Consider the following 16,494-nt stretch of genomic DNA (forward strand, 5'->3'; position numbering starts at 1 on the left):
CATGGGGTTCTGGGTGTCCCACTGTAGGACGGAGCACATGCGGTCCAGGAGCAGCCCCAGATACTGAGACCTGGAGACGTTTATAAAGAGGGCGATCCCAGCTCTAACAGCACATTCTTGGGGGAATCCTGCTGCCCACCCACCAGGAACCCCAGAGGGTGACATCGCATCTGGGATGCACCAGCCACCTCCCCCGTCAGGCCTGCAGCCCTGTAAGCGCAGGGAGGATTTGTCGGCACCCCCAGAGCTGGTCTGTGTCTCGGAGGTGGGCTCCAATTGCCCCAGCTCACAGAGACTGATATCTACCACCAGAATGGCATTTTATTAATTTAAAAAAATTTTTTTAAACATCTTTATTGGAGTATAATTGCTTTACATTGGTGTGTTAGTTTCTGCTTTATAACAAAGTGAATCAGCTATGCATATACGTATATCCCCATATCTCCTCCCTCTCGCATCTCCCTCCCACCCTCCCTATCCCACCCCTCTAGGTAGTCACCAGGCACCAGGCTGATCTCGCTCTGCTGTGCGGCTGCTTCCTGTTGGCTATCTATTTTACATTTTATTAATTTAGAGCAAGGCTGAAATCCTCCCCTTAACCCTAGCAGTGCAGTCTCTTCCCGTAGGCAAAACAGCATGGGAGGCCCAGTTATAATCAGGAGGTTGCTTGCCGAGCATGAGACAGAGCAGAGGGACTAGTTTTCTTATCTGCTCTTTATTTTTCAACAGAAGTATAATTGATTTACAATACTGTGTTAGTTTCAAGTATACAACATAGTGATTCAGTATTTTTGCAGATTATGCTCCATTATAAATTATTACAAGATATTGGGTATAATTCCCTGTGTTGTACAGTACATCCTTGTTACTTATGTATTTTATATATAGTGGTTGGTATCTGTTAATTCCGTACCCCTAATTTGTCCCTTCTCCCTTCCCTCTCCCCTTTGATAACCACAAGTTTGTTTTCTATGTCTGTAAGTCTGTTTCTGTTTTGCATCTACATTCATTGGTATTATTTTTTAGATTCCACATATAAGTGATATCATATAGTATTTGTCTTTCTCTGTCTGACTTATGTCACTGGGCATAATAGTCTTTAGGTCCATCCGTGTTGCTGCAGATGGCAGTATTCCTTTTTTTATGGCTGAGTAATATTCCTGTGTGTGTGTGTGTGTGTGTGTGTGTGTATCACATCTTCTTAATCCAGTTGTCTATTGATGGGCACTTGAGTTGCTTCCATGTCTTGGCTACTGTAAATAATCTTATCAGCTCTTAATGGCCTCTGGTTCTGGAACTCTGATGGATTCTTCTCCAGTAGGGCCTCCTTGCCCAGGAAGATTGATACTTCATGTGCCTTTAATTCTGCCTCTTTAATAGCTCTCCAGCCTGTCCACTTCTTTAGGCCACCATTGCGTCTCAGCTGGGTGGCGGCAACAGCTTTCACTTGGTCCCCCTGCCCCACTCTTGCCCCATTCTGGTCCATTCTCCACTACATCCAGAGGAGTATGTAGCCCAACAGCATCTATCCTTCTGAGGCCCCTTCATACATAGGATAAGGCTGTCCTCACCCTTTGTCACTGTCTCTGCCTCTTCCATTTCATCTGGCCAAGGCCACCTCAACTTCCTGTATGAGGTGCCCCCAGCCCTGCCCCGCCAGGTTCTTCCTCAGCTTCCCTTGCTCCCAGTGCATTTGTAAGTGTCAGCCTGTCTGAAGCCCCCCTAGACTCTCAGCTCCTTGAGTGCAGGGGAGGCCTGGCTCGGGTCTTAGCCTATAATAAATGCTTCATCAGTGTTTGTGGAATGAGTGAAGGATGAACCTCTGATGCAGGCTCCTTCCCTCGGTGGCCAACCAGCCCAGCTCATTTCTCTGTTTAGCACCTACTGTGCACCTGGCACAGAGCAGACCAGGTCCCACTCGGTGGAACTCCTGGGCACAGCCTCTGTGTGGTGTGTTCCCAGTGTTGGGCACACATCATGCAGCCTCCTGGTCCTTCGGTTTTGGGTCAGGCCATGCGTGTGACTCTGCTCTGACCCACATGCTGACTTTCCAGGCTCACCCAGCAGTCAGTTGCTCTCTTCCCAAGTGGTCCCCTGCTGTTCCCATCAGGTACCACCTTCACTTATAGGCAGGTGTGCTCTTCTTGGTCACTGGCCTTAGGACCTTCCCTTAGACCTGATTGACCAGGCAAAAGCAGAGAGAAGAGTGCCCTTCCTGCAGTCACCTGTCAGTTTGAGTGGCTTCCCAAACCAGGCCCTTTGCTTAATGGCCTTTCAAACTCAGAACAAAGCATCGGCAGCGTTGGGAAGATATCGGGATCAGATGCAGTCACAGCTCCGTGGCAGCCTGAGGGGCCAGCTTGGTTTGGGAGCACAGGTAGATGGGCTCTCATGGGGAATGCAGGCCCCCACGACTCAGTAATGCCGGAGATCGCTCAGGTCACAGCCATGTCGTTCTTGAACTCATTTTGGAAAGCCGGAAGTTCAGGTGACATTCTGTGAAATTCATTAACTTAAAGACCATGACCAAATTGGGGGTGATGATGACAGATGGTATTTAATACTGCCTCCAGCTTTTTCTCCCCACAGCAATATTATTCCCTAATACTATTTCAGTCTCATTTATCTCCTTGTGCTAAAATGCCAGTACTCAAAAATATGTCAAAAACTTATCAGAATATCAGGGTAGCTTTTAATTATGATAATTGTGTTGTTATAAAATATCCTTTTAAAGAGCACATCCCTCCTCAAACTCCCATGGAGGTAACACCCAGCTTCCTTCCAGCAAGCTTAATGAATAATTCTGAATCATTGTGTGGGATGAATAAATGATTTAATAATGAGCATCAACAATCATCTCACATTGTGGCATTAATTTTCTAAACGGGATGAGGTAAATGAGGAGGAGGGCTGTTACTATACAATGGGCCACCATGTGTGTAGGGATGCGTTCTTTGAATCAAAGCCTCCAGCCTCCGAGCTCAGGTTTCCCTAGAAACAGATGCATTCTGTTTCTCCTTTTGAAGCTCAATAAAAAAACCTTCTCTGTATGATGCGAAAATGTTGTCAATAGCCAGTACAAATAAACAGTTATCGGGGCAGGACAGATGCACAGATGTGAAGCGGCACAGTTATTTTCTGTCTTCTTTGCTCTGCCTGAGGATAATCAATTTCATCACATCCACGGGATGTAGAAATTGGTTTTCCCCTTAATTCACCTGATACCTAGTTGGAGTTACAAAGACAGTAGATAATGAAATCTTGGTCGAACCTCCTGGCCATTGTCTGTATCCCTCATGCCTTTTTCAGCAGAAGGTTAATATGTGACCCAGTTAATACAGATTTCAATTTAAAAACTCAATGTTAAAAAACAAAAGTCTAGCTCTTTAACTGACCCTGTTTCCCTTGATGTCTCGATACCTTTTCTTTTTTCCATTCTCAACATAGAACTGTGTAGTAGAAAGCCCAGAGTGAATTTGGCAATTATGAAAAATGCCAGTAAGTTGATCTTTCCTGTAAAAGCTAATGAGTAATTTCACAGAATTATAGTTTCACCTCTATTTATGCTTTTAAAAAAAAAACTAGAAAGAGATCTTAGCCCATGTACCGTTATGGTTTTAGAATTTCAAAGTTTTAAAGAACAAAAAGGTCAGGTTTCCAGGGTCTACTTCACAGGAAGAATGAAACATCAAATCCTACTCCGACATCTAATATTGAGTTGTATTGAAATTATTTGTTTCCATCCTGATTCCTCCAGGAAATGGAGTCCCAGCTTTGTTCACCTCTACAAACCCAGCCCCTAGCCTAGACTATCACATAGTAGCCTCTCAATAAATAAATACGGAATTGAGTTAAACTTGATTCATATCTACTAATCAGCAGAATCACAGGTAATGTCCATGTTACCTCTGGATTGGTATTTACCAGCTGACTTTTGGATGGGAAATGCATCACCTAGATCAGGGGTCAGCAAACTTTCCCTGCAAAGGGTCAGACAGTGAACGTTTTGGGCTGTGGTCTCTGTAGCGACTGCTCAACTTGGCCTCTGTAGCATGAAAATAGCCACAAACGGTACGTAAGCAAGTGGGTGTGACTGGGTTCTGGTAAAACTTTACACTAACAGGTGGTGGGCCTGCAGGCCATAGTTTTCCCATCCTTGGCTTAAAGAGACGTTCCTGATACAGCGGGAGGCTCTTTCTCTCCTGTGAGACAACATGCACGCGTCTAATTCCAGGCTGCTTCTGATGACCCCCCTGTCACAACTGCCGACTCACCGAAGGTCTGCCCAGAAGGGGCCCCGGGTTCCTCTGTGGAGAGCATGCCTGGGTGCAGCTCATCCCGCTGGAGGCCCATGATGTGGTGAAGGTGGGAGGGCTCCTGGGGCACTGAAAATCAAACGCTTGGGTGTTTAACATGTGTTAGAAAAAAAACTATAGCTCATCAAGTGAAAGAAAAATAATAAATGACAGGTAGCGTGGGTAGTGTGCGGGTAAGGCCGAACTTGTGATGGCGGTACAAGGGGTGCCATGCTCATGAGGGTGGGCTGTAAGACCGTTTAAGGCCACAGGTCAGCGGGTGGGCTTGGCTTCAGACAGACCTGGATTCAAATCCTTTGGTGCTACTCCCCGGTGAAGCGGCTTCCTGTAATCTGCTGAACATCTTTCTGCCTTAGTTTACTCACTTGTTAAAGGAGGGTACTCGTCCCAACCTCATAGTGTTGGTGTGAGAATCAAGTAAAGGGAGGCGTGTATAAGAGCACTTAGCCCCATGCCTGGGACGTGGCACGTGCTTGATGAAGGGTGGTTTGTCGTCACCTGGCCCTGGACTGTGGTGCGAGCCCACAGCTGGCAAGTTAGCTTTACCCGGGGTCTGGCTTCTTCCTTTCATGAGAGCAGCGCTTCTCACTCCTGGTGCTGCCCGGAGCAGGCAGCGTCTTCTTGGGAGGGTGTACGTGAGGGGGCACAAAGCACGGAGAGGCACGTCGAGTCTGGGGACATGCCTGCAGTTTGCTAACATAACTTTATATATTGAAAAAGGGAGAGGAATTAGCAATTCTTTTTAGAATACAAACGAAGGAAGTGAAGCTAGACAAGAAACCTCTTGGCTTCTGGGCTACACAGGAAGGTAGGCTGTGCCTCAGAGTCTGAGGTTTTTCGGGGTGAATGAGGAATGTACACTATTTTCAGTTTTGTCGAAAGGGGTATTAGTTTAAAAGGTTGGGAAACGTTGAACTAGATGGAAAATTCCTATGGAACTTAGTGAGAGGATTTGACTCTGCGTTTATTTTTTTAAAGCACACACCTCACCAATTAATGTGCTAATAAACACACTTTGGAATGCGTAATCTCACAGTCAGATTTTTCTGAATCCAGCAAGTGGGTCCACGAGGCAGTGGCTGTTATCAGAAAACACCCTTTGTTTCTTTGTTAGTTTTTGGCCACACGGCAATGTGGGAATCTTAGTTCCCTGACCAGGGATGGAACCCGTGCCCCCTGCAGTGGAAGCGCTTAGGGACTGCCAGGGAAGTCCCAATGCTCTCTGTTTAAAATGCACTAAAAAAATCTATCTCATTGGTTCTTTTTTTAACTGACTTCCAAGTGAGAACTCAACAAACAGTCCTTTTTTTGAGCATCTGTAGAATTCAGAGTTTCTGGGGGCATGTCAGCTTGAGGAATTCTACCCTCTTTAATTTACATTTGGTCTTGAATTCATCTTCCGGGTTTGGTCTGCTGTATGTTTCAATCAGTTCACCACAAAACATCATGCTTTAGTCATTTTATGTCTGTGTTTCATTCACTGTAAACCAAGATAAAAGACCAACTACGGAAGCTACATCTGGTGCGAAGTGGTGGATTACATTTCTCACTTTGGACGTATCCTTAACAGTTGGGCTAATTAAAGTTAAAATCAAGTCCTGATAGTAACTATTTATAAATTGAGAATCTGGCATGTGTATCTGTGTGCTGCCTGTTCCCAAAGTTAAGTCAGCATTTATCCATTCAACAAATAGCCTGGGCCCTGTGCTGGGCACCCAGGGCAGCAATGCACAAAACAGAGTATTGTAGGTCACCCTCAAACTAAAAACTCAAAATCTTGTTGAAAAATCCCATTGCAGCATTTCAAAACGGAGCCACAAGTACATGGGAAACAGCAATGTCTGCTTAAGCGTATGAAGTCAAAATATTATATCTTTTCTTTCTAGGTCACATTTTAAAAATAGCAATTAGTGTCATTTTCAAGTGAGCAGTGGGATTCCTTTGTAAAATTGAAATATCCCTCGCTTAGCTAAACACTCTTTTTTTGTGTGTGTTTTTTCTTTTTTTTTTGTCTTTTTTATACTGCAGGTTCTTATTAGTCATCAGTTTTATACACATCAGTGTATACATGTCAATCCCAATCGCCCAATTCATCACACTACCATCCCCACCCCACTGCAGTTTTACCCCCTTGGTGTCCATACATTTGTTCTCTACATTTGTGTCTCAGCTTCTGCCCTGCAAACCGGTTTATCTGTACCATTTTTCTAGGCTCCACATACATGCATTAATATACGATATTTGTTTTTCTCTTTCTGACTTACTTCACTCTGTATGACAGTCTCTAGATCCATCCACGTCTCAACAAATGACTCAATTTCATTCCTTTTTATGGCTGAGTAATATTCCATTGTATATATGTACCACAACCTCTTTATCCATTCATCTGTCGATGGGCATTTAGATTGCTTCCATGACCTGGCTATTGTAAATAGTGCTGCAATGAACATTGGGGTGCATGTGTCTTTTTGAATTATGGTTTTCTCTGGGTATATGCCCAGGAGTGGGATTGCTGGGTTGTATGGTAGTTCTATTTTTAGTTTTTTAAGGAACCTCCATTCTGTTCTCCATAGTGGCTGTATCAATTTACATTCCCACTAACAGTGCAAGAGGGTTCCCTTTTCTCCACACCCTCTCCAGCATTTGTTGTTTGTAGATTTTCTAATGATGCCCATTCTAACTGGTGTGAGGTGATACCTCATTGTAGTTTTGATTTGCATTTCTCTAATGATTAGTGATGTTGAGCATCCTTTCATGTGTTTGTTGGCAATCTGTATATCTTCTTTGGAGAAATGTCTATTTAGGTCTTCTGCCCATTTTTGGATTGGGTTGTTTGCTTCTTTAATATTGAGCTGCATGAGCTGTTTATATATTTTGGAGATTAATCCTTTGTCCGTTGATTCATTTGCAAGTATTTTCTCCCATCTGAGGGTTGTCTTTTCGTCTTGTATATGGTTTCCTTTGCTGTGCAAAAGCTTTGAAGTTTCATTAGGTCCCATTTGTTTATTTTTGTTTTTATTTCCATTACTCTAGGAGGTGGATCAAAAAAGATCTTGCTATGATTTATGTCAAAGAGTGTTCTTCCTATGTTTTCCTCTAAGAGTTTTATAGTGTCCGGTCTTACATTTAGGTCTCGAATCCGTTTTGAGTTTACTTTTGTGTATGGTGTTAGGGAATGTTCTGATTTCATTCTTTTACATGTAGCTGTCCAGTTTTCCCAGCACCACTTATTGAAGAGACTGTCTTTTCTCCATTGTATATCTTTGCCTCCTTTGTCATAGATTAGTTGACCATAGGTGCGTGGGTTTATCTCTGGGCTTTCTATCTTGTTCCATTGGTCTGTGTTTCTGTTTTTGTGCCAGTACCATATTGTCTTGATTACTGTAGCTTTGTAGTGTAGTCTGAGGTCAGGGAGTCTGATTCCTTCAGCTCCATTTTTTTCCTCAAGATTGCTTTGGCTATTCGGGGTCTTTTGTGTCTCCATACAGATTTTAAGATGATTTGTTCTAGTTCCGTAAAAATGCCATTGGTAATTTGATAGGGATTGCATTGAATCTGTAGATTGCTCTGGGTAGTATAGTCATTTTCACATTTCATTGTTTCTTCCAATCCAAGAACAAGGTATATCTCTCCAGCTGTTGGTATCATCTTCAATTTCTTTCATCAGTGGCTTATAGTTTTCTGCATACAGATCTTTTGTTTCCCTAGGTAGGTTTATTCCTAGGTATTTTATTCTTTTTGTTGCAGTGGTAAATGGGAGTGTTTCCATAATTTCTCTTTCAGATTTTTCATCATTAGTGTATAGGAGTGCAAGAGATTTCCATGCATTAATTTTGTATCCTGCTACTTTACGAAATTCATTGATTAGCTCTAGGAGTTTTCTGGTGACATTTTTAGGATTCTCTATGTATAGTATCATGTCATCTGCAAACAGTGACAGTTTTACTTCTTCTTTTCCAACTTGTATTCCTTTTATTTCTTTTTCTTCTCTGATTGCCATGGCTAGGACTTCCAAAACTATGTTGAATAATAGTGGTGAGAGTGGACATCCTTGTCTCGTTCCTGATCTTTGAGGAAATGCTTTCAGCTTTTCAACATTGAGAATGATGTTTGCTGTGGGTTTGTCGTATATGGCCTTTATTATGTTGAGGTAGGTTCCCTCTATGCCCACTTTCTGGAGAGTTTTTATCATAAATGGGTGTTGAATTTTGTCAAAAGCTTTTTCTGCATCTGTTGAGATGATCATATGGTTTTTATCCTTCAGTTTGTTAATATGGTGTATCACATTGATTGATATGCATATATTGAAGAATCCTTACACCCCTGGGATAAATCCCACTTGATCATGGTGTATGATCCTTTTAATGTGCTGTTGGATTCTGTTTGCTAGTATTTTGTTGAGGATTATTGCATCTATATTCATCAGTGATACTGGTCTGTAATTTTCTTTTTTTATAGTATCTTTGTCTGGTTTTGGTGTCAGGGTGATGGTGGCCTCATAGAATGAGTTTGGGAGTGTTCCTTCCTCTGCAATTTTTTGGAAGAGTTTGAGAAGGATGGATGTTAGCTCTTCTCTGTTTGATAGAATTCACCTGTGAAGCCATCTGTTCCTGGATTTTTGTTTGTTGGAAGATTTTTAATCACAGTTTCAATTTCATTACTTTTGATTGGTCTGTTCATATATTCTGTTTCTTCCTGGTTCAGCCTTGGAAGGTTCTACCTTTCTAAGAATTTGTCCATTTCTTCCAGGTTGTCCATTTTATTGGCATAGAGTTGCTTGTAGTAGTCTCTTAGGATGCGTTGTATTTCTACGGTGTCTGTTGTAACTTCTCCTTTTTCATTTCTAATTTTATTGGTTTGAGTCCTCTCCCTCTTCTTCTTGATGTGTCTGGCTAATGGTGTATCAGTTTTGTTTATCTTCTCAAAGAACCAGCTTTTAGTTTTATTGATCTTTGCTATTGTTTTCTTTTTTCTATTTCATTTATTTCTGCTCTGATCTTTATGATTTCTTTCCTTCTACTAACTTTGGGTTTTGTTTGTTCTTCTTTCTCTAGTTCCTTTAGTTGTAAGGTTAGATTGTTTACTTGAGATTTTTCTTGTTTCTTGAGGTAGGCTTGTATAGCTATAAACTTCCCTCTTAGAACTGCTTTTGCTGCTTCCCATAGGTTTTGGATCGTCGTGTTTTCATTATTATTTGTCTCTAGGTATTTTTTGATTTCCTCTTTGATTTCTTCAGTGATCTCTTGGTTATTTAGTCACGTATTCTTTAGCCTCCATGTGTTTGTGTTTTTTACATTTTTTCCCCTGTAATTCATTTCTAATCTCATAGTGTTGTGGTCAGAAGAGATGCTTGATATGATTTCAGTTTTCTTAAATTTTCTGAGGCTTTATTTGTGACCCAAGATGTGATCTACCCTGGAGAATGTTCCGTGCGCACTTGAGAAGAAAGTGTAATCTGCTGTTTTTGGATAAAATGTCCTATAAATATCAATTAAATCTATCTGGTCTATTGTGTCATTTAAAGCTTCTGTTTATTTATTTATTTTCATTTTGGATGATCTGTCCATGGGTGTAAATGAGGTGTTAATGTCCCCCACTATTATTGTGTTACTGTCGATATCCTCTTTTATAGCTGTTAGCAGTTGTCTTATGTATTGAGGTGCTCCTATGTTGGGTGCATATATATTTATAATTGTTATATCTTCTTCTTGGATTGATCCCTTGATCATTATGTAGTGCCCTTCCTTGTCTCTTGTAACATTCTTTATTTTAAAGTCTATTTTATCTGATATGAGTATAGCTACTCCAGCTTTCTTTTGATTTCCACTTGCATGCAATATCTTTTTCCATCCCCTCACTTTCAGTCTGTATGTGTCCCTAGGTCTGAAGTGGGTCTCTTGTAGACAGCATATATATGGGTCTTGTTTTTGTATCCATTCAGCGAGCCTGTGTCTTTTGCTTGGAGCATTTAATCCATTTATGTTTAAGGTAATTGTTTAAGAGAAGTTCCTTTAGCATTTGTTGTACAGCTGGTTTGGTGGTGCTGAATTCTCTTAGCTTTTGCTTGTCTGTAAAGCTTTTGATTTCTCCATTGAATCTGAATGAGATCCTTGCCGGGTAGAGTAATGTTGGTTGTAGGTTCTTCCCTTTCTTCGCTTTAAGTATCATGCCACTCCCTTCTGGCTTGTAGAGTTTCTGCTGAGAAATCAGCTGTTAACCTTATGGGAGTTCCCTTGTATGTTATTTGTCATTTTTCACTTGCTGCTTTCAATAATTTTCCTTTGTCTTTAATTTTTGCCAATTTGATTACTATGTGTCTCGGCATGTTTCTCCTTGGATTTATCCTGTATGGGACTCTCTGCGCTTCCTGGACTTGGGTGGCTATTTCCTTTCCCATGTTAGGGAAGTTTTCGACTATAATCTCTTCAGATATTTTCTCTGGTCCTTTCTCTCTCCTCCTTCTGGGACCCCTGTAATGTGAATGTTGTTGGGTTTAATGTTGTCCCAGAGCTCTCTTAGGCTGTCTTCATTTCTTTTCATTCTTTTTGCTTTATTCTGTTCCGCAGCAGTGAGTTCCACCATTCTGTCTTCCAGGTCACTTATCTGTTCTTCTGCCTCAGTTATTCTGCTATTGATGCCTTCTAGTGTAGTTTTCATTTCAGTTATTGTATTGTTCATCTCTGTTTGTTTGTTCTTTAATTCTCTTAGGTCTTTGTTAAACATGTCTTGCATCTTCTCGACCTTTGCCTCCATTCTTTTTCCGAGGTCCTGGATCATCTTCACTATCATTATTCTGAATTCTTTTTCTGGAAGGTCGCCTATCTCCACTTCATTTAGTTGTTTTTCTGGGATTTTATCTTGTTCCTTCATCTGGTATACAGCCCTCTGCCTTTTCATCTTGTCTCTCTTTCTGTGAATGTGTTTTTTGTTCCACAGGCTGCAGGATCGTAGTTCTTCTTTCTTCTGCTGTCTGCCCTCTGGTGCTAAACACTCTTACTTCCTATACTAGTTCAAGTATTTTTTTATTTACTGGACTTGCTGTCACTTAAAAGACACTTGCCCCGACTATGGTTAACACTGTACATGAAAATTTAGAATATTGCTACGTAAAATAAGCTGGAAATTGCTTTAGTTTTGTTTTACAATTTTACTTAACAGGAATGTTTGCATATTGATGACTCATTTGGAAGTAAAAGAACGGCACCCATTTGGGTAAAGCCTCCCATGTGCCCTGTCGTCACAACCCAGGGTCCTGTGAGTACAGGTGTCTGCAGTCCAGGTGAGGAACCTGAACACACAGCAGTGAGAAACCTGAGTCCATTTCAGATTTAAATTACAGACACACGAGAGGAAGGAAAAGAACTTCTCTTATATGTCTCCTATATGCAAGGCCCTCCCCTACGCACTGGTGGAAGTGCAGGTGAGGAGTCCCTGCAGCACCGCTGCCTAGGTGGAAGGGGCCGAGTCCTGACCAGTGTGATGCTGCCTCAGCCACCAGCCTCCTGCTGGGCCACCTGCTGGGTGGGGCCTTGTGGTCCCTCTCCCTTGGGGGACTGTAACCTCACTTCCTAACCTCACTTCCTCTGGGATGCCACTGAAGGCACCTAATAGAGCAGTTTTTTTCTCCTGAAAAAGGCAGAAGATGAACAAGCTTATTGAGGGCCATGGCTAATATTCAGTTTTTTGTTTTGTTTTGTTTTATTAATTAATTTATTTTTGGCTGTGTTGGGTCTTCGTTGCTGTGCGCGGGCCTTCTCTAGTTGCGGTGAGTGGGGGCTACTCTTCATTGCAGTGCGCGGGCTTCTCATTGCAGTGGTTTATCTTGTTTCAGAACACGGGCTCTAGGCGCACGGACTTCAGTCGTTGTGGCTCGTGGGCTCTAGAGCACAGGCTCAGTAGTTGTGGCACACGGGCTTAGTTGCTCCGCAGCATGTGGGATCTTCCCGGACCAGGGCTCGAATCCGTGTCCCCCGCATTGGCAGGCGGATTCTTATCCACTGCACCACCAGGGAAGCCCAATATTCAGTTTTTTTATTCCTCACATTATTGTCAGCGGCTGCTCACATTGTCACCATAGCCTACACAGCGCCCCTCAAGGTGTTGGCGTTCTTGCCATTTTACTGACAAGCAAAGTCCTGGAGGCTGAATCACTTCTTCAGGTCACAAAGCTAGGAAGCAGGGATAGAATACCTCTGTTTTTTGTGCGCATCAGATAATCCAGTACCTTGACACAGTATCTGGTTCCTGTTAAGTGTTCAATGATGATGGTGCTCTTAGTATTATCCATCTTACTATCATCCTTTTCATTATTATCATAAAAATATTTTAGGTGACTTAACATCAGAGAAATTGATATGTAAGGAACCTATTTTCTCCCTTGCACAAGTTCACACCTCTCACCCACTGCTGGTGGCTAGAGTGTTGCCGAAGTTGGAACCCAAGTCTTTCTGACACTGTTCCTTCTACTTCTCTGCCCACCACACCAGGGTCCCACGTCCCTGAGTCAGCCCCACCATGTGCCACCTGTGGGTGCTAAAGACCCCAGGGTAACCAACTTCCTTGACTATCAGTTTTACTTTATAAGCCATTTAAAACACAATTAACTTTAGATTCACATACTAATAATATTTCCCACTTACTAAATACTATGCTACAGGTACTATTGCTCTGATTTTATAGATAGGGAAACTGAGGCACAGAGAGACACCTCAGCTTACCCAGCTTCACACAGCTCGGCTCCAGTCCCAGGGCTCTGGCTCTGACCCCTGGCCTGTTAATCATGCTTTCGGGGTAATGAGTAGAACGCACTTTGGGCAAGGTGAGAAGAGCCAGGCCAGCTTGTGTTGGGACGATTCCCACCTGCTTGCAAACCACTTCCTCTCTCTACCTGCGCTCCTTCATGGGCTGCCCCGGGGAAGGAGCTGGTCCAGCCAGCCATGGAGGCTTAGAATCACAACATCTGAAGGGGTCCTGCTGGGTGAGGGTCCAGGGAGTCCACTCAGGGTGTGGAATTCCTCTCTGGCCTCAGCAAGCAGCAGTCTTTTTTCAGAGTAAGCCCCTCACCTCATCCTCTCATCTAGAGTGGGTGGACTGTGCCTTCTGCAGACAGAGATGCTGCTTGAAACAGGAAGGGATCTGTACACCCCGCCCTACCCCCCCCCAACCCCTCTCAGACTCTGACTGGCTCCCCTGGGATACAAGTGCAAGTGGGCTCCTATCAGAGGATTATGGGCACCAGAAAAAGCTTATTTTAAAAATGGCAGCTGTAGCTCATAGAAAATAGTGATAAAATAAAAATAAAGGTTGGTTTGAGATACTATCTTGAGAAAAGAGACAAATTATGGCAATCAGTTTATTTCAACTTGTATTTGATAAAATGTTGGTTGTTATTGCAAATATGCACCAACTCTTAGGATGAACAAAGAATGAATCAAGTGGCAATTTGGTTTCCTTGGCCTAAATTGTCTGAAATAATTGTTTGACAGCATCCTGCATTTGACATTGGCAATAGCATAATTGAGGGTCATTTTTATAAGAGAAAAAATATTTTCAGGTTTCGTCAGTTTTCTCAAGGGTCTTTTTCTGAATCTATCAGTAGTCCAATCATTGCCCTTCTCTGGGACGTGTTTGCGCATGAGTGTGTGTGTGTGTGTGTATTCTGCCGGAGCCTTGTTTGTTAATGACTTCCCCCGTGATTCAGGCAGTTCCCTGGTGTCACTTTTCGTTGGCTTTATATAAAATCCTGTGTCTTTGTGGTTTAACAGAAAGCTTCCTCTGCCTAGTTGTACAGGTTGGGGGGTGGGGTTTAGTAGGGGCTTGGTTTATAAGTAATCCATTCATTAATGTTTTCTTGTTACTGAGAAGTTCTCTTTTCATACAGCTAAGATCATAGCATTTTAGAAGCATAAGATTACGTCACACAGAGCATTATCTCGTGTCATTAAAAATATTCTCCAGACCACAGATGTTTTATACCATGTAGACATACCATGTTCATTGAACTCTTTTGCCACTATTGGACACTTAAGTTATGTTTGATTTTTCTCTGTGATAAATACTACTGTTATGAAGTTCTTTGTGCACAAACAGGCCCAAATCTTAAAATAAGTACACTTACATGTTTTTTATTTATGAAATGAATGCCTGAAATTGGTCATGGTAAGGCCAGGCGTGACCTGGAGTCATGTTTTGCTGAAGAGGTTCGACACTCTGACTGGAAGAGTTATGGAGCTCTTGACCCTGGCATCGCGTGCTGCTTACGGTCACATTCATCTTTGCCTTTTGAACACATTGCATGTGTTCTCTGCATTTGGAAACTAGGGGAACAAAGATGAGTAAGCTTTGGTCTTACCCTCAAGAAGATCAATCCTAGCTTAAGCTTAAGCTCGATCCTAGGGTCAAAGTCGGGAGGGAACCAGAGAATTACAACCAATGTGTAAGCCTTAGAGTGGGTACTTCCTGACACATGAGAGATTTGTTTTTAATGTTTAAATTCCTCTCTCCATAAGTCACATTTAAAGATATGTATGTACTTTGCTTGCTACCTATTTGATAGGGGCGTGGTTTCCCTTAAGATTGTGTGAGTTGCATTGCATTTCCTTTCTCCTTCTTCCTTCATTGCCTGCCCCCACCCCGCTTCCTTCCTTTACTTTAATTCGTAACAACCTTTACTTCACGGCTGTGTCTTCATGAAGTTCCTCCATGAAATGTTTGCTTTGGGGGCACTCATTCAGTTAATCCAGTAGGTTGGAGTTTGCCTACGCTGTGCTGAGCCCGCGTATCATGGCGAAGAGTGCTTTCAAGGAAAAGAAACCTTTCTGTGTGATCGATACGTCAACGCCCAGAAGCATTGTGATTAGTGTCCCTGTTTCCTATCTTCTGATCAAGGTTACAGGACAGCTGCTCTCAACCTTGTTGAAGCTACTGACCCTCTGACCAAAGGTGCCCGTTCCTTAGAGGTGAAGCCAGGTGCCTCTGGGACAGCAGGGGCTGGTCAAAGGGGACGTGGGTTATAATTTTATACAAGTTATATAATTATAATTTTTTTTCTTAAAAACTGTAAAAGGAGATCTTACAAGATGTTAATATTTATTATTTGTGGGTGGTGAGAATATAAATGTTACATGATTTTTTTTCCTCATCTGAATCTTCTAAGTTTCTCAAAAAATGAAAAAAAATAATAAAAGAATCCCTGTAATGAAGTCAGGGTCAGGGGTTGGCAGACTGTTTCTGTAAAGGGCCAGATAGTAAATATCTTAGGCCTTGTGGGCCAAGAGGCAAAACTGAAGAGAATACAGAGGGGCTTATATAAACCTAAATGGAGCCATGTAAAAATATGGGAAGCGTTCTTAGTTCGCACCCCTTAGAAGCTAATAGACAATGAGCTGTGGTTTCCCATCCCCTGGTCTGGAAACGTAAGATCAATCTCCACTGACACTTGTATTTAGGGATAATAGTTACAGAGCCACCAATTATTTTCAAAAGATTATGCCGCTTAGCATTTTCCACACTTCGTATCTTCTACCCACAAGTGAAAGACTAAAATCTAAGGGAGGAGGAGATTTTCTTTATAGCTGACTATGTTTGGGGTCTTTAATAATAGCACACTCTGACTCTGTGGTGTGTTGTCTGTTTCTCACTTCCAAATTGCCTCCAAGTTGTCATATAGACATGGCCGAAGGTTACCCAGAGCCCTGCCCCCTCCTCTGTGCCAGGCACTGCCTTGGGTCTGTGCCTTGGGTCCTGTTGAGTGCTTGATGCTTGAGAAAGCAATTTCACAAAGGCTTAGAAAGCATGTCAAGCAGATCCCTGACAGGGGCTTCCCTGGTGGCACAGTGGTTAAGAATCCGCCTGCCAATGCAGGGGACAAGTGTTCGAGCCCTGGTCCGGGAAGATCCCACGTGCCACGGAGCAACTAAGCCTGTGTGCCGCAACTACTGAGCCTGCGCTCTAGAGCCTGCGAGCCACAACTTCTGAGCCCACGTGCCACAACTACTGAAGCCCGCGTGCCTAGAGCCCGTGCTCCACAACAAGAGAAGCCACCGCAATGAGAAGACCGTGTACCACAATGAAGAGTAGCCCCCGCTCGCCGCAACCAGAGAAAGCCCACAAGTAGCAACGAAGACCCAATGCAGCCATAAATAAATAAATAAATATATTAAAAAAAAAAAAAAAAGAT

General features: G+C 42.6%; 1 protein-coding gene across 4 annotated transcripts in view; it reads left to right on the plus strand.

Annotated features, from left to right (window-relative positions):
* The window catches only part of CPPED1 (calcineurin like phosphoesterase domain containing 1), a 114,454-nt gene that overhangs the window by 76,588 nt on the left and 21,372 nt on the right, over nt 1–16,494 (plus strand). Inside the window, exon 4 of one of the 4 annotated variants that reach the window (XM_027117357.1) lies at nt 28–330. The exons of the other annotated variants lie outside the window; for them this stretch is intronic. Coding sequence (XP_026973158.1) covers nt 28–86 — 59 coding nt within the window. The 3' untranslated portion in view covers nt 87–330. Of the gene's footprint in view, nt 1–27; nt 331–16,494 lie in introns of those variants that run through there. 4 annotated transcript variants of the gene reach the window in all.

Source organism: Aethalodelphis obliquidens, unplaced genomic scaffold, assembly GCF_003676395.1.
Source record: "Aethalodelphis obliquidens isolate GAN/ISIS:26980383/991018 unplaced genomic scaffold, ASM367639v1 scaffold18, whole genome shotgun sequence".
Taxonomy (NCBI): Eukaryota; Metazoa; Chordata; class Mammalia; order Artiodactyla; family Delphinidae; genus Aethalodelphis; species Aethalodelphis obliquidens.